Source organism: Sycon ciliatum, chromosome 6, assembly GCF_964019385.1.
Source record: "Sycon ciliatum chromosome 6, ocSycCili1.1, whole genome shotgun sequence".
Lineage (NCBI taxonomy): Eukaryota > Metazoa > Porifera > Calcarea > Leucosolenida > Sycettidae > Sycon > Sycon ciliatum.
This window is the reverse complement of record NC_088648.1, coordinates 28934-53700: the sequence shown is the minus strand read 5'-3', so window position 1 is coordinate 53700 and position 24767 is coordinate 28934. Positions and strand designations below refer to the sequence as shown.

The following is a 24767-nucleotide window of genomic DNA, read 5'->3' as shown; positions in this document are numbered from 1 at the left end:
GAACTCGCCCAGAAAAAGAACCAAACCCTCACACCGTACGCAAGGATTGAAGGAGACATCCGTGAACGAATCTCGGCGATTCCCTAATAAGGGCGCCCACGTCTAGGAACGACAAAGTAACTGTTGGACTGGCCAAACCAATCACCAGGACTTGTACAAAGGCCGATGTCAATCCGAAGAATCCTTCAGTCTGTAATCATCTGGAAAGGAGCAGTTTAGAGGAAGAGCTACCGCGGAACACTCTCGTCCACAATGGCTTTTCGCACGGTAAGAGAAAGTTATCGCTTTTCTTGTTTCGTATGTTTTCGTATTGCATCTTGCTTCATAGGAGAGGTGTTTGCTCCCCACACCGGAGCACGGTTTCTGCTCAGTCAAGTGTCAAGTCAAGTTGGCGGAAAGGCGCGAGCTCCGGTGTGTGTGTGGGGGGGGGGGGGGCAAACACCTTTCCTATGTCATCGCCGAAATAGCTACCGCTATCTCGTACTGTATAACACCTTTCGTTAAGGCGATGAATAGTGCAGGCTAGGTAGACATTGACATAGACTACATGTTCGGTCACGGAATCTGGACTCCAAAGAAGACTGTATTTATTTCTGTTCTTCGTAACTGAACGAAAATCTCTAGACTAATAGTATGCACACATCATCGTGCCTTGGCACGGACATACCAACTCTGCTATTGTCCTCTCTCCAGGACCAAAAAAACTCTGCTTTCCAAAGAGACAAAAAAGAACTCTCTTCTCCCCAAAGTGAAACTCGTACTATAACAAAACACAGCTGATAAAGCGAACAGACCTACAGCCAATCAGCAAACCAGTTCCGTCATATGATCCGGCAGGTATTGCATGCCATGCATGTACTAGATTAATGCTACGGTACAGACAATCGCATGTCTAGACAGGTCCTAACAGTGTCTAGTCAGTACTAGCATCATGCTCACATGTGCCGGGTCAGCACACAATACATCGACCTAGCAAACGGTAACCTACGGGATCTACTGGAACATATCCCCCTCTCACACGAGGAGAAAACCACACTAAAAAAAAACAAAAACAATCCGAGTGTGACACAACTACATAATCATGTCCATCACTGTTACTCATTTCCAACTGGCAAAGGAACGAGATGATGGATGGCACGTTGCAGGATCTTGCCTCCAATCTTGACGTCCGCGACGCGCACCTTGTTGTCCTTTCCTGGGAAGGTCTCCATAATGCGACCCAATGGCAACTCTCCGCGCGGAGTGCCGGGACTCATCCACATCACCACGTCACCCACCTTCAAGCTCTTCTTGGCCTGGCGCCAGCACTTCCGGAGGTTCAAGGATGGTAGAAGCTCTCTTTTCCATCGCTGCCACACGTCGTCTACTAATCGCTGTACTGCCGCCCATCTCTTCCGCTGATGCTGATGCTCACCAAGCACCGTCACTTCCTTGGCCAGAGGCGCATCCATACGTCCCACAAGGAAATGCTGGGGAGTGAGGGGCTGATCATCCTGAGCATCATCTGAGACTGTAGTCAGCGGACGAGTGTTGATGAGATGCTCTGCTTCAATCAGTGCGGTCAGCAACTCCTCGTCGGTAAGCGAAGCATTAGCGAGTACTGTGGTGATGGCACGCTTAGCAGCTTTCACAACAATTTCGAATACTCCTCCGAAGTGGGGTGCCCGCGGAGGATTGAACCGCCACTCTATTCCTTCATGAGCGAATTTCCTGCTGACTTGCGTGCGATCAATGGCTTCGCTCGCCTCTCGGAGCTCTCGCTCGGCAGCTGTAAAGTTCGTGCCGTTGTCCGACACCATGATGGACGGAGTGCCGCGACGCTTGATGAATCTGGAGAATGCCATCAGGAATGCTTCTGTGTCCAAAGAGAAGGCCATCTCCAAGTGGCATGCTCTGGTCTCCAAACAGGTGAAAACGCACATGTACCGCTTCTGCTGCACTCGACCACGCCCTTGCTTTGTGTAGAACGGTCCTGCGTAATCTACTCCACATCTGGTAAATGGTTTGAGAGAACCACACGTGCGATGGTTGGGTAGCGGTCCCATGATCTGCTCCGCAGCCTTACTCATCAGTCGGCTGCATGTAACGCATTGTGCACGTACACTTTTGATCGCTGATGTACCATGTACAATCCAGAATCTCCGTCGTAGGTTGGACAGCAGGTGCTGGGTTCCGACACCATGGCAACAGAGGTCGTCTTCGCGCTGGATGAGTAGCGTAGTGACTCGGTGACGCTGTGGTAGGATCACTGGCTGGCGAACACCAACAGGTAGGTTGACAGCATGCTTCAGTCGTCCGTTGACGACCATGAGAGCAGGGTGTGACGTCGCATCCAGGACCGCGTTGAGCCGGTAGAGAGGGTCAGATGGTGGTAATTCCTCACCTGCCCGTAAGCGCTTAAGCGTTGCTGGGTACGCTGACAGCTGAGCTTGTGCAAACCAATGTCGTTCGGCTCCTGCTACTTCTGCTGCCGTCAGCACCGGTACTGTCACTACTGATCTTGGCTTATGACCGCTTGCTAAACGGACATAGACTAGTGGGGCACTGGTGTTGGCGGTGTCGACGTGGGTTTCCCCCCTCGTGACTGTCGCAGTCTGCCGTCGGGCATTTTGTACGAACCGTAAGCACCAGGCAGTCACCCTGGTAAGACGCTCCCACGTCGAATATGTGGCAGGATCTAGTCGAGATGGCGTCACCTGGCTGGCGAATGTCATACATGGCTTCTTCTTCAGCTCACCAGGTAGTTGCGGAGGGGTAGCAAGCTCCACAAGCGGCCACTCTGTCTCCGGTCTGGTCAGGAAGTCCGGACCACTCCACCATGTGTGACGTCCAACGAGGTCCAGCACTTTCATACCTCGAGATGGGAAGTCGGCTGGGTTGAGGACTCCTGGTACGTGTCTCCATTGGCTAGCTTTGGTGTCGGCTTGAATCTCACCGACCCGGCAGGCGACATCTGAAGTGAAGTTCTTGGCATGGCTCCTCACCCAGTACACGACGTTGAGGGAATCGGTCCAGAACACATGTTCAGCAACAGGAATAGCGAGGGCTTGGCTGACAACTTTGCTGGTGCGCAGGCCAAGTACTGCACCTCGCAACTCCAACTTAGGGATGGTGACTTTCTTGATTGGGGTTGCCCGCGCCTTGGCGAATGCAAGGCTGACCTTCACAAAACCATCCGGATACGCCGCGCGGACATAACTGACAGCTGAAGTGGCGTGCGCCGAGGCATCGGTGAAGGTATGTACTGTGAGCTTCGCGGTGTCAGCCTGGCGCTCCATGCTTTTGAAGCATCGTGGCACTTTGATCCCAGCTAGATCTGGTAGTTCTGCAAACCACCTCTGCCACTTGGTCTCCAGCTCTGATGGGAGACGGTCATCCCAGGAACAGCCGAGAATGCATGCCTCCTGGAACAGCAGTCGAGCCCTTATCGTAAACGGCGAAATATGCCCTCTTGGGTCATAGATGCTGGCCATCTTGGATAGGACGCTTCGTTTCGTCAGCCGCTGGTCGTCCGGTGTGTTGTAGCGATAGCTGAACGTGTCAGACGCTGCGTCCCACACGACACCAAGCGTCTTCACGACTGCAGCTGATGCGGCGTCGCTGCAATCATCGATGCTCACCAGTGCGTCGGCTGCTCGGTCGGCCTCCGGGATAGAACGGAGCACGTCACGGCTGTTACTGCGCCATTTCCGCAGGTGAAACGAGCCCATGTGGAGCAGGTCCTGCACCCCCTGCCGTACTGAGATGCCGGCTGGTACTGATGGTTGTGAGTTCAGGAAATCGTCAACGTAGAACGATTCCTCGACCGCTGCTCGGGCTGCTGAGTCGTACTGTTCCCCATGCTGTGCGGCTACCTCCCTCAGAGCTCGGCAGGCGATGAACGGTGATGCCTTCAGTCCGAACACGAGTCGAGTAAACTCGTAAATGGATGGTTGCTCGTCTGTCGACTTGCACCACAGGAAGCGTACGTACCGCCGATCTTGCTGTTGTAGCTGGACCTGCAGGAACATCTCTGCAATGTCTCCTACGATCGCAACCGGTTCACGGCAGAACCTGAGTAGGACGTGAATCAGGTCATGTTGCAGTTTCGGACCAGTGTACATCTCATCATTGAGAGACACACCCCGCTGACGAGCCGCTGCATCGAAGACAACCCTCACTTTCGTGGTCGCCTTGTCGTGGCGCACGACAGGAAAGTGCGGTAGTAGCCATTGGTCACCGTCGCTGGCGGCACTATCCTCACAGCGGACCACATATCCCTTGTCGATGTATGATTGGAAGACTCTGTCGTACTCTGCTTGGATGTCCGGCTTCTTGAGAAGAGATCGCTCGAGGCTGATCAGCCGCTTCTCTGCCATGGCTCGGTTTGGCGGCAGCTGTGGCTGGTGGTCTGGCCGAATCCAAGGGATGCCTGTCGTGACACGACCATCAGTGATTTTCATCCTGTCAGCCACGAGGTGCTCTGCTTCTATCTCAGCCATCGTCTTGTCAGATTGTGGTTGCATGCCCACCTGGTCATCCTCCCAGAACTTAGCGACCAGTGTATCGAGCAATGGCTCACATACTGCAGATGCGTGCAGCGTGCACTCGGATGTGGCATCCGTCGGCATGTACACCGGCCCAAAGCAAACCCAGCCGAGTGGTAGACGGCGTGCAATGGGCTCTCCCGCGCGCCCAGTGGCCTCCTCCAGCACTCGGTGTACGTCAATGACATCGATACCAATCAGGATGTCTACCTGCCGCGAGTCGACCTGTGGTAGCGGTAGTTGCTGGAGGTGGGGGAATTGTTGGCTCATCTGATGCCAGTCAACGGCCGGTAGCGGAGCTGTGATGTCGGGCTGGGTCCATGCTTGGAACGCCGTGCTGTAGTCACCATCATGACTGTGGATGGTCAGGTTGACTCTCTGCCGGCGGCCTGTTACTGTCGTTCCGCCTAGGACTGAGGTGGTGAGCTGCTCATCTGGCCCGCTGACACCCAAGCTCTCAGCAACGTCAGCCCTGATATAGCTGGTCGATGATGCCGAGTCGATCAGTGCCACTGCATCATATGTCTGGTCTTGGTGTTGCAGCTTGACTGGCACAGTCATGAATGCAACCTGGACCCCGGTGTTAGCGGTGCAGGTGGTTGCTGTGGCCGTCGCTGCTGTGTCGGATGGACGCTGTGGCTTCTCACGTAATCCACCGCCTCGCTGTGGACTGTCCAGTCGATTGCTTTGATTCATGCTGGCTGGCTCTTTGTCCGTCTTCCTGCTGTAGCTCTGCTGTTGTCTCACAATGTGGAGCATGTCATGGTGTTTTCCACCGCACTTAGCACATGGGTTGCTCCTGCACTCAGCAGAACGATGGCCAGCAACGCGCAGGCAGCAGGTACACACATTCAACGGATTAACGAATTTCCACCTGTCTGCTGTTGACAAGGTGGCAAATGCCCGGCAGTCAGCTAAGCCGTGGCCCTCTCCACACTTCTTGCATCTGGCCTTTGGCGTCTCATTTCCTGCCGTAGTTGCCAACGTTCTATGTGGTCGATGATCGTGTCGGCTTTGTGACTTCTGCAGCACTGCCGTTGATGTGGGTGTCTTGTGGGTCTCTGCCTGCCTCTCCTCTACCTTCCTCAGCATATGAACCAGATTCAGTAGCCAGTCTGCAAAGTTGCAAACATCGCAGTTCCGGTCCTCGTGCAGCTCAAAATACCTCAGCAGGAGGGTCGGTGGTATTTTCTGGGTTGCTGCTAGGTACAGTTCACGGCCGGGAGCAATGCCACACGACTTCATGTTGACCAGGGTACTCCGCAGCTTTAGAGCAAACTTCTTTAGCTTGTCGGTGGCTTTAGCGTTGTCAATCTTGGGCCACGTCAGGATATCTTTCTCGTGACGCTCAATTTGTCGCTCCTCACCGCCATACCAGGCTTCTATTTCCACCAAAGCTGCTTGAAAGGCGCCTGTTCCGTCCATAATGTCCTGGACGAGTTCCTCGGCACTCCCTCCGGCGAGTGACTCTCTCAGTCTCGCCATCTTGTAGTGCTCAGTTGTGTGGGGGTCTGTTCCCACGAAACTCATGAATTTCTGTCTCCAAGGGACATAGTTCACTGGCGCTCCGTCAAACTGCGGTAGCTTCAACGGCTTCAAATGGGATCTGTATGTCCCGGCATGAGGGTAAGCAGCTGGTGACGTATATGGACGTTGTCCATCTGGCTGACTATACTGCGTAGCCAACTGACTCTGTGCAGCTGCTGGTGCACTTTGCTGTACATAATATGGCGTGTAGAAAGTTGCAGGATTCGCAGCTGGTGATGTATATGGACGTCGTCCATCTGGCTGACTACACTGCGTAGCCAACTGACTCTGTGCAGCTGCTGGTGCACTTTGCTGCTGTACATACGGTGGGTAGAAAGTAGTTGCAGGATTCTGGCTGCTGGCTGTGGGTCTGGCTGATTGACCTCTTGCACTCACTACTCTGGCCTGTCCAAGCTGGCTAGGCACTTTCTGCTGGACTGTGTAGCTACTTGGCTGCACTTGAGATGTCACAGCAGGGTGATACTTCTGGTTAGCTGGTGTCTGATACTGTGGGCCTCGGGGCAGTTGTGGCTTCAGACTAGTTGTGGTGAATGGTGCAAAGCTGGACTGCACAGTGACCGTCTCTCCTGGTCTGTGTTGTGCGTTGTTACTAGTATTAGCCACAGCTACTGGGGCAAAACTGTTAGGGCCCTTACACACTACGTAGAAAACCGCTTTTTTGTTGCGTTCCTGTAAAAGTTGCCATGTCGACTGACGTCATATGGCACGAAATCTAAAAAGTTGCGTAAACGTTTTACTCAGATCTCGGACGGGTGTAGAAGGCTGCTTTTTAGCTTTTTAGCTTTTATGCCTTCCCGCGCTTTCGGACTTCAACTTCTTGTTGGTGTTTTTGCTGTTTGGTGCTGTGTGGATTTCCGTGTTTCAATTTCAGCTGTCCATTGGACTTTTCGCCTGCTTCTGAAATTCTCGTACCTGAACTCGTGTTGTTCAAGCCGTAGTAGACTCGATCTTGTTTGATTGCTGAGCGCGACACGATGCCGAAAATCCAGTGCACAGAAGAAATGGAGACGAAGCTCATAGAGCTGTGGGCGATATATCAAAAAACAAGGCGTTCCAAACTCGTTCTCAGGGTGAGCTGTCCACAAGTTGCGACCAATTCTGTATTTTGACGGTACCATTCCGCAACAGCATGCTGAGCATCGTCGTGACCATGAAATTTGAGCAACTGCGATCAGTCATCTAGAAAATATCAAGAACAGGACCGCCATCAGACGACTTCACTAGCTTCTGCAGGTCCTGCAATATCATGGCGGCAACAATTTTACGTCGCCGCTTTCTCCTTGCCGGAGTCAACCTGAGCTCCATGGGCATGGCTCCAACACAAGATGCAGAACGAAATCGAAGAAGCACACACAGCACTCGTTCTGAGAGCAGAACATTAATTTTCATCCGAACTGCACTACATCAGTACATGTACGTAAAAAGCAGATCACCTGTCAGTGTGCAACTGCACTTGATCAGGCTGGCGCATACGCAACGTATGCTCAAGTTAGTTGCGTTTTACATGTACGTAGTGTGTAAGGGCCCTTACTCTGCAACACAGGATTCACTGCACTATCACCAGACATACCTGCATGTACTTGACTGCCGCTAGCGCTGTCGCTGCTCACTGGACCATCAATGACAATGGACTGTGCATGTGTCACTGTGGATGGCAGTCCGTCACTTCGACCAGCTTCCACTTCCACCGTTCTGGTCTTACTTGGTAGCCAGCTCTGGGGACTTCTTCGTTCCACATCCACAGCACTCATGCATGGATGCAGACTACCAGCTGGTGTTTGTCTTGGCTTGGCTGGCTGGATGTCAACTGCGTCCACCACGCTGAAGGCGCGCCCTGCTCTCCCAGACTCTGCGCTGGTAATTTTGAGCTTCTCAAGGAGTTGATGATGGCGCACGAGTGCTTCTGTCGTGAGCCCTTGTCCAACACCTGCGTGGGACAGTCTCTGTGCACTTTCATCTCTCCGACTCCTGCGGCTGCTCGCGGTGGAGCCTTTCTCTGAGAGCTCCAACTCCAGCGCTGCTCTGTCTGCAGCCAATCGCTTGGTCACCAACTCTCTGTTGAGTTCCAATCTCTTTTCGACCGCCTCAGCCTCCAGCTGGACTAATTCCTCAGCAGCTTGCAACTCTCTCTCGCGTATCCTGGCCGCGAGTTCCAGTTCGGCTTCCTTACTGGATTTCTTGGAAACTTGGGAGACACTATCCCACTCTCCATATCGCGAAGGAGGCTTACCCTTCGTCGACCTGACGCTCGTTCTTTTTTCCATCGACTCCGATTACTGCCTCGGACTCGAATCCGGCTCGAAGGACCAGTTGTTCGGTCACGGAATCTGGACTCCAAAGAAGACTGTATTTATTTCTGTTCTTCGTAACTGAACGAAAATCTCTAGACTAATAGTATGCACACATCATCGTGCCTTGGCACGGACATACCAACTCTGCTATTGTCCTCTCTCCAGGACCAAAAAAACTCTGCTTTCCAAAGAGACAAAAAAGAACTCTCTTCTCCCCAAAGTGAAACTCGTACTATAACAAAAACACAGCTGATAAAGCGAACAGACCTACAGCCAATCAGCAAACCAGTTCCGTCATATGATCCGGCAGGTATTGCATGCCATGCATGTACTAGATTAATGCTACGGTACAGACAATCGCATGTCTAGACAGGTCCTAACAGTGTCTAGTCAGTACTAGCATCATGCTCACATGTGCCGGGTCAGCATACAATACATCGACCTAGCAAACGGTAACCTACGGGATCTACTGGAACACTACATGTCTATACATGTATGTTGGACTCAGTGGCCCAGCAATCCTCTATTTGTGGTCATTGCTCTATATAATTATGGTCAAATTGTTCCAACTAAATATTGCGACAGAGCTTTCAGCCATATTTCCAATAATGCATTCCCAACTCGGCTGAGTTCGTACATGGTCACTCTATTTGTGGTCAAATGCAATGTGCCTTGTCTATATATGGTCACAGTAACATGGCAGACAGGACCCACATGCACCTATACATAACCACTCTTTATATGGTCAACTTGGCTTTGCTGTGTGTGGTAACGTCACACAGACACAGACACACACACACACACACACACACACACACACACACACATAAACATATGCACACACACACACGCACACACACACCTGGTCCTGGTCCTGGTATACACTGCCATGTAGGTCACGTGTTTGTCGTTGAGCGAGGCGGAGACGAGAGGAAACATGAGCATTGGTGACGGGATAAGTCGTTTCGCCTTGTGGAACGCCTCTGTAAGCTCCTTTCGTCTCCTACTGCGTGCGGTAGATGGCTCCATTCACGGGCTTGCAAGGCCTCGCGATGGGTCCAACAGCGGAAATCAGAGGCAGGGTGACGACACCCGAAGTTTGTCCTGTAATCTACTCTGTTGACTTTCCGCTGTGGACTTCTACTGGGAAATGTCCCAGGGACGACTCTGGGCTTGAAAACTAACAAAAACTAATTAAACGATGAGACCTACAAAATTCCTAACTGACTCCTGTAGAGTCACACACACACACACACACACACACACACACACACACACACACACACACACACACACACACACACACACACACACACACACACACACACACACACACACACACACACACACACACACACACACACACACACACACACACAGATACATACACACACACACACACACACACACACACACACACACACACACACACACACACACACACACACACACACACACACACATAGATACATACACACGCACACACACACACACACACACACACACACACACACACACACACACACACACACACACACACACACACACACACACACATAGATACATACACACGCACACACACACACACACACACACACATAGATACATACACACGCACACACACACACACACACACATAGATACATACACACGCACATACACACATCATTTACCAGTACTGTAGTTCGAAGTAGGGTCACACAAACAGTGTGCTGCGACTTGGCGAAAGGGAAAGCAAGTCAACAAAAAATTAAACAGCAAATTCACAAAAACAGTGTGCTGCGACATGGCTAATAAATGAAATATAGTCCTGCAAAATGAAAAAATAAGTTCATACAAACACACCCACCTATACACACACGCACGTGCGCACCACCCCCCCCCCCCCCACACACACACATACACACACACACACGCATACGCACACAAACACACACACACGCAGGCATGCACCCATGCACACACCCACACACATACACACACACACGCACGCGCACACACACAGGGCGCCGATGGATCTGAAAATGTAACCAGTGGGCCGAGGCATGCAATAGCGTTGACTGTTTCAGGTAGGGATACCTGGAAGCCCTGCATGGCCTGCGTAGGTGGTAGGGATCCCTGCAGCACCATCTGTGAAAGCAAGGCTTGCACATACCACACTGTGTACCGTCTGTGACAATGCACAGCGGTGCACCATATCACATAAACACTAAAACTTGTGTGTGGTGACCACTCGGATAAGCCGACCACCTGTCCTAGAAGACCAGGATCAAGGGATGCAATTTCCACTCAAATGACCTTCTCCTGTCTAAGGAGACCACCTGGTAACAGACCAAATTTTGAAGGTCCCCTGAGCGGTCGTCTTAGACAGGTTTTACTGACAATAATAGATACGTAGTGACCATATATAGATATGTAGTGACCATGTATAGATATGTAGTGACCATATATAGGTATGTAGTGACCATATACACACACAACAGAGGCGAAAGGCTGTGTTAGCTGTAACTTAAAGTTTCACGCATCGAACGATCATCAGACAGCAGCATTCACTATCGAATTCTCTACGAGCAGGCCTAAATATTTGATGCTAGTGTGGAAGTTAGTGCATATGTGCGAAGTGAAGACGTGGCATTGGGACAATGGTACTGAGTTGTTTTGTGAGAGTTAACGGATAAAGGTGAGAATAGAGGCGATAACAGGGCAGTGATACCGAGTCATTAAAGCGTGAAACTTTAAGTTACAGCTAACACAGCCTTTCGCCTCTGTTGTGTGTGTATACTGCTCTGTACATTCGTACATTGAGCACTCTACCTCGAGCTTCCAGGACCGGCCTTGTTTGTGTTTGTTTGTTTGTTTGTTAGTGACCATATAGGTATGTAGTGACCATGTACAGAGCTGTGACCATTTTAATTATGAAGACGGGAACCATTATACTGATGAAGAAGAAGGACAACATGTTACGAGTTATGACAAACTGTCCGCCAACGTAACTGGATCTTATACAGTCAGCGAGTGCGACAAAATGCCACGAAACTGACACAGGAGTACTGAGACATTCGGCTACCCGACACATAGCTTCCTCTCTTGGACCTTTCCGAACCTACCTTGCGATCATCGGATAACATTTTACACATACATGTCAACATATTTTTGTACAGAATAATATAGCTGACAAAGTACCATTTATTTTTGCTTCACATTATCATATTCATCAATTAGTAGGAGCCGTGGTTGGCTCTGGCCATCCCAGCAAGAAGGCAGATATGCCTGTTCGATTGGTGAATTCAAATAACAATACCATACCATAGATACAGGAAATGCTCACAGTGCAATCAGTCGTCCTTGTAGCTGTATAATTATGACTTGTTTGTTTGTTGGTTTGTTTGTCTCCTACAGAGCGCCATTGCCATAGTGGCCGCAATTTGTTTGGCGACGCTGCACGCAACTCCAGCACTGGGTAAGTGTTGTGTAAATCACCGTTGCAGTGTCCCTGCATACTCAGCAGCGGCATATTCTCTGCGTGCGCTGTTTAAAATAGTGTTCTTTCACTTCATTCCGGCATTCTTCAAGGCGGCGGGCAGTGGGCGCTTTTCACCTTGCACCAAAGATGTCGAGAATCTTAGAGCTACCAGTCTTGGCAAATTCCTGTGGGTTGGGAAAGAAGGATCCACGGTCTGGATTCATACCCCACTAAATTTGCTTTTACCATGTGGGACCTCGCTGATTCATGTAACACTGATCTGTTTGCAATGTGTTTCAACTAATGGGAAACGTGTTTTCTCATGTGCAGCTATCAATTGCAAAGTTCCGGCAATTGAGAATGGAAGGCGACAACAGATCACCGTTTCCCACCCCGGACACGCACAGTATTCGTGCTCCTTGGGTTTCATGCTGGTGGGTGAGGCTCGACCAGGATGCAATGCTCAAGGCCAGCTCAGTACCGTGCCAAGCTGCCAAAGTAAGTTTTTTAAACATTCGCCTTCACATGTTTCCCATTTCAACTCCCTCAAACGTACGAATTGTTTAATGTCTTGGGGATCACGCTTACTGGTCTGCATGTTGATTAGGTGTGTTGGTTAGAGTCAGGGGCTGCGTGCATCTCAATAACCCGTGTAGTAACACTGGAAGTATGTGTTTGGATGTCGACTGGTCTCTGTTGGGATGCTGATTGTACCAGAGCCTACTGGTAGAGCATTGGAGAGGCACACGGGGGATTGGAGAGTGATACGGGGTGGGGACACAGCTTTGCAACACTGAAAAAAGAAGCTCATTCAACTTTTTGAAATCAATCTCTTAAAGGCTTCACAATAAAATACGTTTTGTGGAGGATGTACAGTGCTGCTCGATGTAGTGCAGTCTCGTCACTCCAGAGTGCTCCTTGCATCATTCCGCAGCCCAGTGTTCGCATGTCTGTGGAAGTGCAACACCCGGTGTTTGCTTCAGTGACGTAGATGCACTGTAGTAAAGCTCTGAAGGCTGACTTGACCAGTAATGATTGTTTGCTGTGCTGTGCTTGTCTGTGCCCTGTTCAGAATCCTGCGTAGAGAGTGCTAACTGTCCGCAGGGACTTGTCTGCCGTGCTGGTTCGCAGGAAATGTGTGCATGTAAGAAAATCAAATACATCACGTGTGCGTTTGTGTGTGTGTGTGTGCGTTTGTGTGTGTGTGGGTGTGTGTGGGTGCATTTGTGTGTGCGTGTGAGTGTACTTGGTCCGTTTCATCGCAATTGTCGCTTATCTATCGCAACTAAGAACAGGAGTTTTTTTTGCCGCTCTGTAAAATTTCCAATACGCATAGTGAAGAAGCATGATACAGGATTCCTGTCCGCCACAAGAAAAAAAAATCAGCGATGGAATCTGGTGAAGCAAGTCGAAGAAAGGAAGCAAGGTTACAAAAAATGTACTAAAGAAAACAGCGACGGAGCGCGTTCTTGCACTCACGCTCTAGTTTATCCGACTCTGGCTCTGTATCACTTGAGCTGATGTCACTAGAGCTGGCATTCGCTGGTCTGTATAGCTGCTGGCGTAGAGTATCTCTTGCTTTCTCCGCTTGGCGTATGGCAGCGATGGGAAAGGAACAGAGTAGTGGCTGTCACTTTGGCACTTGGAGGAACGTGGGCAGCGTGGCCCATGTGTCACTACAGTACTCTGTGTTTCAAGAATGTTTTTGAATCAGGCACACATCCCTCTCCAGACAGCTGTCATACGCTCTGCTAGATACGCTGACCATGACTCTTGTACTGCCACTGCCAGGTCGGACAATGTCTTCTTTGCCACCATCTCCCATCAGTTTGCAGGCTTGCAAAGAATGCCAGGTCGTTGCAGTTCAAACGTGGCGACTGAGCTGGCTGGCCTGGCCGTGACTGTCACGCTCTCCAGGTCAGGATGTCGATTTCCCCTGCTACAGTTCCGGTCTTTGAGCTGCGCTTGGCTTTTCGCTGCAGTGAATGTGTGCATTCACTGCAGACTGCAGTGCAGTGCATTCACTGCAGCGAAAAGTTCCCCACTTTCCCTTCAAAATCGTACGAATCGCGATGCCACTAGCGCCAGTCGCGATGATTTTTTCTTTCTGGTCTCCTTTGATCTTTCCATCTCAACCTCCCAACCGAATGTGAGTTAGATATTGAAATCGGACTGGGTTTTACCTGTCAAAAGGTGTGTGGAAGATAAGCGACAATTGCGATGAAACGGACCAAGTATGTGTGTGCGTGTATGTGTGTGTGTGTGCGTTTGTGTGTGCGTGCGTGTGTGTGTGTGTGTGTGTGTGTGCGTGTGTGTCCCATATGGTGCAGTGGTATGTGCAGCGATTTCCAAACGATAGATTGCGGGTTCGATTCCCGACGATTATGGTCACACACGTCTTTCTTCTCTTTCTCAGACTCTTCCTGACTTTTCTTTCATTCTCCTGGGTGGTTACCAACAGCCAGTGCATGCCGGAGTATGTGGTGTGATGTGTGTGCGGGAAAAAAAAAAGAAAAAGAAAAAATTAAAAAAATTAAAAAGACCAAAAAAGGGATTCACTGGCCAGAAAATGTCACTCCAAATAGCTGTATGGTGTAGACCAGGCTGAATAGTGACGGTCAATTCTTCAGCCTTGCAAGCTGTTGAATGGTGTAATCCCAGCACAAGTTGCTATGGCTTCTGCCGTAGCATTGCTATCATCGCCTCCGGCGATGGGCGTTGAAGGTCAAGGTGCGTGTTTGTGTGTGTGTGTGTGTGTGTGTGCGTGTTTGTGTGTGTATGTGTGTGTGTGCGTTTGTGTGCGTGTGTGTGTGCATTTGTGTGTGTGTGCATTTATGTGTGTCTGTGTGTGTGTGTGTGTGTGCGTGCGTGCGTGTGTGTGTATACCCAGTGCATAGTCACTACAATTTGGACTTGTTTCAGAGGGTTCATAAGGGCCCATTTGTCTGGTGTGAAGTCGGGGGTTCGCCCGGTACGTCGCATTTTGCGTGGCAAGACAATTTGGGGTATACGTAACTGTTTCCCAAGCCCTCTCCTGCCCCCCCCCTCCTCCCCCCCCCCCTCCCTCGTACTGTTTTGACTTGGCTAAAACCCAGCACATTATAAATTCCATTGCACCCCATCAACCAACTCACGCAATCATTTTCATAATTACACTATCATCCAGGATCATCCATTCACGCTATGATCCAAGCTTGCAGCCTATATCAATCTTATCTTCTGAAAACTGTAGTCAAGTTGCTGTCTGATGATCGGTTAAAACCGCGAAACTCAGAGTTACAGCAGAAACGCTTTTAATTCCCCTCAAGTGTGTGTAAATTCCATTGATGTGTGCTGCACCCTTTTTGGCATCTTTTTCCCTTTTTGTTACATGCCCAGGGCCGTTGAACCTCAGGGACCAATACAACATTAATAGGAGGACAGTGTATTTGCACACCAGCGATAGGGGGTGGTACAGCCATGCCATGGCTGGAGCCATCTGCCGATCCATGGGACTCTCCCTGCCCACCGAGACACTGGGAACGAGGATACAAATGTTCCTGCGGGCAAATTTTCGCCGGGCTTATAAAACTGTCTGGACGCGTCAGGTTGTTGGCAACGAAGCAATATACCTCTCCTCGGTTAGTGCTCGCATGCTCCGCCGTGGGAAAAGGAGTATGAGCGTGCATCAAAGAAACTTTTTCAACAGCCTTCTGAAATTAAAGACGGCCGTCACTACGGGATTGAGCGGCCTCGTGTGCGAGGAAGGTAGGTACTCCAACCTCTCTCATTGGAATTGTGCAGTCTCCCGATTTTCAAAATAGACCCAGGGCTGGAGAGGCTGTTTTTTTTAGAGTGCAATCATGACCGTACAACTTTCCATCCAAGTTGCTCCACCCAATCTATCCCCAACAGTTTGAATCCAATTGCTAACTTACAAAAAACTGAACTTGGATGCTGAGCCAATTAAATATATTATGCTGAAAAAGGAGAAGGACAAAAGTCTCTGTACTCCTTGTCAGTTTTGTGCCATTTTGTCGCACTAGCTGACTGTATAATATCTGGTTACGTTGGTGGGCAGTTAGTGATAACTCGTAAAATTTTGTCCTTCTCCATTTTCAGCATAAAAAAGCATTAAATATCCAACGCTATCGCTCCAAAAAGCAATAAGAACTGCACATTGTCTGACACTTGTAAAATTATTACTTGAGTATGTACATGCATGGAGTGTAGAGTGTACTGTTCCTGCCCAGATACCGTACTCGTGCGATTAGAGCTCTCTCTCTCTCTCTCTCTCTCTCTCTCTCTCTCTCTCTCTCTCTCTCTCTCTCTCTCTCTCTCTCTCTATCTATCTATCTCCCTATCTCACTCTATCTTTCTCTCTCTCTCTCCGTCTGTCTCTGCCTGTGTCTGTCTGTCTGTCTGTCTGTCTGTCTGTCTGTCTGTCTGTCTGTCTGTCTGTCTGTCTGTCTGTCTGTCTGTCTGTCTGTCTGTCTGTCTGTCTGTCAGTCTGTCTGTCTGTCTGTCTGTCTGTCTGTCTGTCTGTCTGTCTGTCTCTCTCTCTCTCTCTCTCTCTTCAATAGTGCGCTATTTCGTGCCCCAGTCTCTAAGAGCCAATGCAAAATAAAGCCCTCTCTTGAATAGCCCCCCCGTCCTTGTAAAAAAAAGAACCCATGCACCAAATTGGCGTTCTGTTGCTATATTTCTGGTCCATGTCACTACACTGGTTGTCGTAGGATCAATTTTTTTTGCCGTTTCTGTGAGTCGTGATAGTTTAATGCGAACTTTTAGGCTATCTTTGCTTTTATGATGGATAACGTAACGTACCAGCACTGAAGCAAATAGTTCCCTCTCTTGAATAGTGCCCCATTTGCGATGGATATTTAAAGAAGGGACACTAAGTTATTTGCATGAGTGCGTTAATAGCGTATTTTCCGGAGTATACGCCGCACTGGAGTAAAAGCCTTACCGGTTTTTTTGCAACGAAATACAAACATACATGCATATCCTGTTGTTGAACTGCGATAAACAGAACGAGCTGAAAATTTATTTCACAAAGGCTTGATCATGTTCAAAACGAGTGGATATGAAGGCGGTGAAGAACAGGGAAGGAGAAAAATGTGAGATATGAAAGGAATGATGAAAAATGAATAGTACGGTAGAGTTTTTGACGTATAGTTGGTTTTATATGCTGTCACAGCTTTCCTGTTGTCCCCTTAATGTTGGGATATTATCATTTCCATAGGTGTTTATTCTCACTTCCATAGGTGTTTATTCTCACTTCATTTCTCTTTATTAGTTACGGTACGCAAAACAAACTCCGGTCCACATTGACTGATGCACCGCAAAGGTTTTAGTACCTTTCTTGACTGATTTCATTTGTACAACGTAACTTCCGGAGGAGTCTTGTGCGTAAACTAGTTCGTAGTATTCTTCTTCATCATTTCTTCCGTGTCAAATTTGTTTCTCCTTCCCTTTTCTTCACCGCCTTCGTATTGACTCGTTTTGAACATAAGAAAGCCTTTGTGAACTAACTTTTCAGCTCGTTCTGTTTATTGCAATTCTAAAACTATTGTCACCTCGTCGCTTATTTACTTGTATCCTATTTTATCACCGTTAATTACGCCATCAGAGTATAAATCCCACCCCGATTTGTGGTAAATTTTGAGTGTTCAAAGTGCGCCTTCTACTCCGCAAAAAACGGCAGCACCAATGATCACCTTCCAGTCACAGTCTTGTTTCAAGACGAGGCAAAAGCGTGCCTGAAAATGGCAAACAGAGGCGCGCAGTACGTTAACGCACAGACTCGCCGAAGCCGACAGGTGGCTATGATGCTACAGTGCACTAGACCTGTGTGTGAAGCTACAGCAGGGGCAGCCGAACTCCGACCTCTGATTTTTCGTAACTCCATCAGACAACTAACACTCCCATGCTGCTGTGTTGCAATGTGAGCATTCCAAGCCAGCTTGGATTTTGGTAGCTACCTCTACACATGTACTGAAGTAGTGCATTCAACTGCATTTGTGCACCGACGCGAATAAAACGAGAGAGCTTGGAAGCTCAGGGCGCTACGGAATGCTTTTTTGCCTTGATGACCTACGCAAAAAAAAGCATAGGGATGTTTTAAATTTTTCATTTCTCCTATTTTTTTAAGGCATAACCTGGGATTCGAACCCGCACTATCGCCCTGCATGCATTCCCCAATACACTTCGCATTCATACTCATTCTTCCAAGTTGATTCACGTTATGATCTTGCATTTGAAAGCCCTATTTGAATATTGTGGCCAGATGTTTGTGGCCAACTGTGTTTGATGGTACGGTACGGTACGGGACAGATACGGGATAGCGCCATGCGTGATACAAACGTTATGACCTTGCATTTGAAAGCCCTATTTGAATATTGTGGCCAGCTGTGTTTGATGGTACGGTACGGTACGGGACAGATACGGGATAGTGCCAGGCGTGACACAAACACACAAACAAACAAACAAATACCAAATTAAAGCTGTGTGGACCCTGGCTAGCGCCAGACATTACTGAAGTAACGTCTTCTGCATAGCAACAGGAATGATGCAGATTCGATAAAATGAGTGAGTACAGACGGATAGTCATCGATTTGGCTGGCCGGTCGGATAAGGGTTAATCAATGCCAGTGTTTAATGTTAATAATGTAACCCATCAATGTTTTACCTTGTGTTCTCCTCTGCAGCGTCCAAAGCGCTCACATGTTCAGGTTACAATCTGGTAATCAGCCACGAAAAGGTCACCAGAGACACCGCAGTGTCCACCTGTCGTCAATACGGTATGAATCTGCTGAGACAGAAGTGGGCGCAGAGACTGCACAGCAATGAGTGCTTCCAGGTGAGCAGCACAATCCCTTTCACTATTGCAAGTGTCTAGGACAACTAGTCACAAGACGGGTGGTAAAAAGAGGCTATTACAGTGTAAAAAACAACAACAACAAAAAACAAGAAAAACCAAAACAAGCGTGACCTGTTGGTGCACCGGATTGATCACATAGCATAGCTACTGCCAGCTAGAATTGGCTAAGTCCAGGTCAGTTCCAATTCTGATGATCTCCTGTTGTAGAGTCAATCAATTCAATGCAGCTGTGAACACAAGTTCAACATAATTATGTAGACCACTAAGGCATTCGTTTTGTTGAAGATCTTGTCTCCTTGAATAGGGACGCTAAAAAGTTGTGTCCACAACTTGCGTGTGTGCGTGCACACTTGCGATTCATGTGCGCCCAAACGCACATGCATTCTTTCACAGAAAACAGCAATTTGAGTCAAAGCTTAGAGTGCGTGACGCCTGCGGGTATTTCGAAACTAGTGTTAAAACGATCTCACCGGATACTCGTTAGCTCGCTCGCCAGAAACTCGGCTTGTTTGTGCGGCCAGCTCGTTTGCACTAACGAACACCGTACACCGTACTCCGTACACATGGCAGTACATGTCGACCGGGGAGTCGTAAAATATTTTACGACTCCCTGGTCAATCGAGACTCCAGTCCCGCGCAAAGTGAAAATCACTCGCAGTTACAGTGACTGTTTACCTGCACTACACTTGAGTTGTTTCAGTTGTCGTTGCAGCTTTGGTGGACTCTACTGATGTCTTGTTCTGCATCTGCTGGCCTGTCGCAGGATATGCTTCGGTCACCTTTCCATTCGAGTGAAAGTAAAATAGTTACGCTCAGTCGTTTGGAAGTTTTCTCCCGCGATGCAGCGAAGGCCAGGACTACTTGCAATCTTTGCAAAACGGTCTATTCTTACAAAGGCTACTCGACGACGGCGCTGAAAAGACACCTCGACACCAAACAGCAGTCCGAAGTGAAGCAGCAGCAACCCCAAATGCCGGCGGTGATAATTTGAACCAGCTGAAAAAAATCGAACTTAGAAAAAAAATTATTCAAAAAATCATATTTGCCACATCAATGAAACTCGTTAGCTCGCTCAATAGCTTGCTCGTTAGTGGAACTGATCGCTCGTTTGTTATAGATACGCTCGTTTCAACACTATTCGAAACAGTATATTTTCGGTGTAACTTTGAACTTAGAGCGCATGGAGAAGGAGAGTTAGTTTCTTGTAACTTTGATTTGGGTAAAATTGGTAGAGAAACATTATCAAACTTTAAAGATTAAACCTAGAAGGCACCAGAGTATTTACTTTATGTGTAGGGAATGCTGGTCAGCAAATTCTACATTACACCCGAAATTGTCAGGTCCAAGGTGCCAACATTTTAAATTTGTAATACAGGCGGAATCCTGATAATTAGACCCTCGAAATGCCAGGAAAAAACTTCGAATCAGCCGGACATTCTAATTATCCAAACATGAACCCACAACACAATAATGTATGTCAAAATGCTCTCATGGTCACGCAGAGTTGCGCTATGGACCTTAGACACAGATTTCACGGATACTGAACTGACCGGCACAGCCTGCTCATGCAAACTGAACTGACCAGTACAGTGTACAGTGAACTTCGAATTACACTTTGCTAACTTTGAATGATTAGCACAAATCCCACACATTTTCTATGTAAGTGGAATCCGTGAGACTCCGGACATGTCTGGTTCGAGGTTCGAATTATCAGAAAAAGTTGTGTGGGAATCGTATTGACAGAAATCGGTCCTGGAAAAACTTCTAATTAAGCGGTATATTCGAATTAAGCCATATTCGAATTATCAGGATTCCACCTGTACACCTAGAATTTACGCCGGTGAGAAGAAACTAACTACGAACCTAAAATTAGGTTTAACAGTAGTAATTTTTTACCCCACCAGTCTAAGTGACTGAAAAAGAGAACACGTGGGAAATGTTATCCAGGGCAGGTTTCTATATGCATGACAGCCCAAAAGCCAGAAAAGCATGTGAAAAAGTGAGAAGTTCCGCTTACTAGTGTTAATTAAGAACACAGCCTTTGAGCCATGGGAGACACATGCACCAGAAACACACTGATCAGTGGCCAACACCAAATAACAAAGACAACTATCTCACTCACGTGCTTCTCCTGCCCATGAACCCATGAGCAAAAACCACTCATTTCTCCCTATGCTAGATCATGTGTAAATGCATTGTTTGATTTGTGCATTCCCAAAATTAGGATATCAAAAGAGAGAATGCAAAAAGAACGAATAATGTAAAAGCAATACGTCATGCAACACTGTTTATGAAAGATAACGAGCAGACAGGCTAGGCTAACACACCTGACAGTGAGTAGTTGAATATGAAGGATACTAATACATGTAGTGAGTTAGGGGAAATTGTGACTGGCTACAAATGGCCAAACAATACCATTTCAATCTCTGGCAAGGCAGACCATGACGGATGAGGCACTAAGTGTCACAACCACTGCAACGAGTGTCGACAGCTAGCAGTAGAACCGCTTCACACCCTAGTGACATTCTGTGCATAACTTTGTCTTGTTCTCTACTCATCGCAGGAGGCCACCGCACACTTCCCAAGAGAGCACGTGAGGACTATCTGGATCTGGAGGAAAAAGACCAACAAGTTTTTGGAATACACTACCCTGACTAACAGCGTGAGGACACCGCAAAAGACTTCAAACGCCTACATCTGTGCAAGCAAAGGTAAGTGTTTCATCCTAAAGTACAGCATCCAGACCTTTGTTTCCCTCCCTCCAACCCGGAAAATATTTCGATTTTTACAAAAAAGATTCAAGCCCTCCAATTTGTTGTTATACCATAACTCGATGCAGACCATTGTGATGATGATGAAGAATCAACAAAAATGGAATTTTTTACAGTGATAACGAGGGATGCATTGGCCATTGCCAGGACGGGGATCAGTGTATGGACATCAGGTGTGTGTGGTTGGGATTCCAGTAATGGAAATGCTCCATAAGTTGATTGGGGGATAGGCTGATGACCTCTCTCTATCGATCTATATATCTATCGATCTATCTATCTACCGCTGTCCCTCCGTCTGTCACAGTATCTGTCTGTCTCTGTCTGTTTCTCTGTCTGATTCCCTGTCTACCTGTCTGTTTGTCTGTCTGTTTGTCTGTCTGTCTGTCTGTCTGTCTGTATGTCTGTCTGTCTGTCTGTCTGTCGGTCAATCTGTCTGTCTGTCTGTCTGTCTGTCTGTCTGTCTGTCTGTCTGTCTGTCTGTCTGTCTGTCGGTCTGTCAGTCTGTCTGTCAGTCTGTCTGTCTGTCTGTCTGTCTGTCTGTCTGTCTGTCTGTCTGTCTGTCTGTCTGTCTGTCTGTCTGTCTGTCTCTGCCTCTATGTGCCTGTCTGTCTGTCTGTCTGTCTGTCTGTCTGTCTCTGCCTCTATGTGCCTGTCTCTCTCTTTGTCTCCGTCTCTGCCTCTCTCTCTCTCTCTCTCTCTCTCTCTCTCTCTCTCTCTCTCTCTCTCTCTCTCTCTCTCTCTCTCTCTCTCTCTCTCTCTCTCTCTCTCTCTCTCTCTCTCTCTCTCTCTCTGCCTCTATGTGCCTGTCTCTCTCTTTGTCTCCGTCTCTGCTCTCTCTCTCTCTCTCTCTCTCTCTCTCTCTCTCTCTCTCTCTCTCTCTCTCTCTCTCTCTCTCTCTCTCTCTCTCTCTCTCTCTCTCTCTCTCTCTCTCTCTATCTATCTATCTATCTCTATCTATCTATCTCTATCTATCTAGCTATCTCTCTCTCTCTCTCTCTCTCTCTCTCTCTCTCACTCTCTCTATTTCTCTCTCTCTCTCTCCCTATCTCTCTATCTCTCTCTCTATCTCTCTATCTCTCTATCTCTCTATCTCTCTATCTCTCTATCTCTCTATCTCTATCTCTATCTCTATCTCTATCTCTCTCTCTCTCTCTCTCTCTCTCTCTCTCTCTCTCTCTCTCTGTCTCTCTCTCTCTCTCTATCTCTCTCTCTCTGTCTCTGTCTCTCTTTTCTCTCTCCCTCTGTGTGGGGAGGGGGGGGGGGGGCAGAGGGGATAAAAACAGTTTGTCCACTTTTTTTGTCACTCAATTGCCCTTTCACCAAACGTGCAACTTACCGGTGCAGAGACCATGCGGAACGAATAATTTGTGGCCGCATCTTCGCTGTGTAAAAATCGAAAAATGAATAGGGTGGTGCAATATCAGAGTTAGGGGAATACCGTCAGAGGGGGGGGGGGGGAGGGGGAGGGAGGGGGTACTGCAGCCCCTACAGCCTTTGCCTGGAATCCTGTCTATAGTACCCAGTCATCTCCTCCTTCTTTTCTTGTGCCTCTACTTCTGGAGCTGTTGACACGTTTTCATTACTGACTGATTAGTTCATGTCGGCGTGGAAGAATGGTGTTGTGGTGAACGCCACATCCGCCATGTTGCAATTTCGTGAAGGCGAGTCTTCGTCTGTTTTGGATATCGCTTTCCGGTGTTTTGTTCTTTGAGTACGGTTGCGACTTGATGATTCTAACACTGGATATCCTTTGAATGTTTGTCCCCTGCACTGCACAGACAATCAATAGACTTAATACGCCTATCACGTCGTTCGGTAAGTAGTAAAGCATGCTGAAAATTGGAGTTAACACCTCGTTCACTAGTTTCTTCGTTGGGAGAAGTTTGTACTATTGACTGAGTACAAGGGCAATACAGTCCGATAGCTACACGAACGGCGCCAGCCACGAGGTCAGATATTGAGTGTTGTATTGCCCACCGCACGATGTCAATAATACATAATATTATATGCCTGATAACGACTTGATTCAGATTTTTCAGATTCCAGATGCCCAATTGGACAGGGTTCAGTATCGGTACCATGATGGCTGGGTAGTATCAGTACCATGATGGCTGGGTAGCAAGGTACCATGATGGCTGGGTAGCAAGGTACCATGATGGCTGGGTAGCAAGGTACCATGATGGCTGGGTAGCAAGGTACCATGATGGCTGGGTAGCAAGGTACCATGATGGCTGGGTAGCAAGGTACCATGATGGCTGGGTAGCAAAGGAAGGAGCTGAGGATGTGGTAGATGTGGATTCGAATCTGATTTTTTCTTTCTTTCAAATATTTCTATTTGAAATTGGAGAGAAGCGGGCAATGACGTGTAATATCTGCCCACTTGAGCGGGCGGATATAGAGATTTGAGGATTGGCTGTGGACGATGCAACGGCCACATGGCATGTAAAGTACCGCCACAGCGCCCAGGCTCGCGAGACCGCCCCACCTTGATTTTACCGCCAGGGAAAGGAAGGAAAATCGTATTGCAGAGTGCAACGAAGTTTGTACAGTGTTGAGAACCGTAGTGTACTAAGGTCACACAAAGCAGGCTTTTGTGTGGAGCTCGTGTCCGCTCGAAGGTACAGATAGTCTACAGAACGTACACTATGTGTAGAAAGTTCGTGTCGGATGACCTACAGACAGAAGGCCACATCCACAATGCGGCCCCGAAAGGACGAGCTGGTGGGGCGCTCTGGTGGTAGTTTCGGGAAATAATCAAAATTCTTCCCAGTACACATATAATCACGATTCGCAGCAGTGATTTAAGTTATGCAATTATATGAGCCTGTTCAGGTCTCTACCCCACACACCTGTGCGATGTACGGCACAATCTGTTCCGAATATTTTAATTAATCTCGGAGAGGTAAAATGACATGCCTCTGTGTTGTTTTCCTGTGTTCTGTAGGGACATGATTTGAAGAGCCACAGAAGAACTCACTCTCTCTCTCTCTATCTCTCTATCTCTTTCCTTTTCTATATCTCTATTTTCCCATCTCTATTTCCGTACGTATGCCTGGAGAACCAAGAAGGCTTGCCAGTAGTATTGCCATCATATTACATAAGTTGTACTCCATCAGCAGCTATTTGCACTTCTTGGATTATCCGCTCACAAAAACTGATATAATCTTCTTGAAATTATGATGAGGACGCAATGTGATATGCGTCCACAACTATTTCAATTGTGTGTGTGTGTGTGTGTGTGTGTGTGTGTGTGTGTGTGTGTGTGTGTGTGTGTGTGTGTGTGTGTGTGTGTGTGTGTGTCTGTGT

The 24767-nt window shown here is 48.1% G+C and overlaps 1 protein-coding gene across 1 annotated transcript; it reads left to right on the top strand.

Annotated features, from left to right (window-relative positions):
* The first annotated feature begins 179 nt into the window (after positions 1-179).
* Positions 180-23277, top strand: LOC135818780 (uncharacterized). Its single transcript, XM_065332029.1, has 8 exons — positions 180-267; positions 11765-11825; positions 12159-12326; positions 12901-12972; positions 15207-15575; positions 18518-18669; positions 21254-21401; positions 23240-23277. Exons 1-8 carry the CDS (start codon positions 253-255, stop codon positions 23248-23250), a joined length of 996 nt encoding a protein of 331 aa, XP_065188101.1. The 5' UTR covers positions 180-252; the 3' UTR covers positions 23251-23277.
* The last annotated feature ends 1490 nt before the right edge of the window (positions 23278-24767 follow it).

Excerpts from the sequence above, each read along its gene's own strand:
- LOC135818780 (XM_065332029.1), top strand. Across the intron at positions 11,826-12,158 it reads GCACGCAACTCCAGCACTGG|CTATCAATTGCAAAGTTCCG; the intron begins GTAAGTGTTGTG and ends TCTCATGTGCAG. Across the intron at positions 15,576-18,517 it reads CGGCCTCGTGTGCGAGGAAG|CGTCCAAAGCGCTCACATGT; the intron begins GTAGGTACTCCA and ends TCTCCTCTGCAG.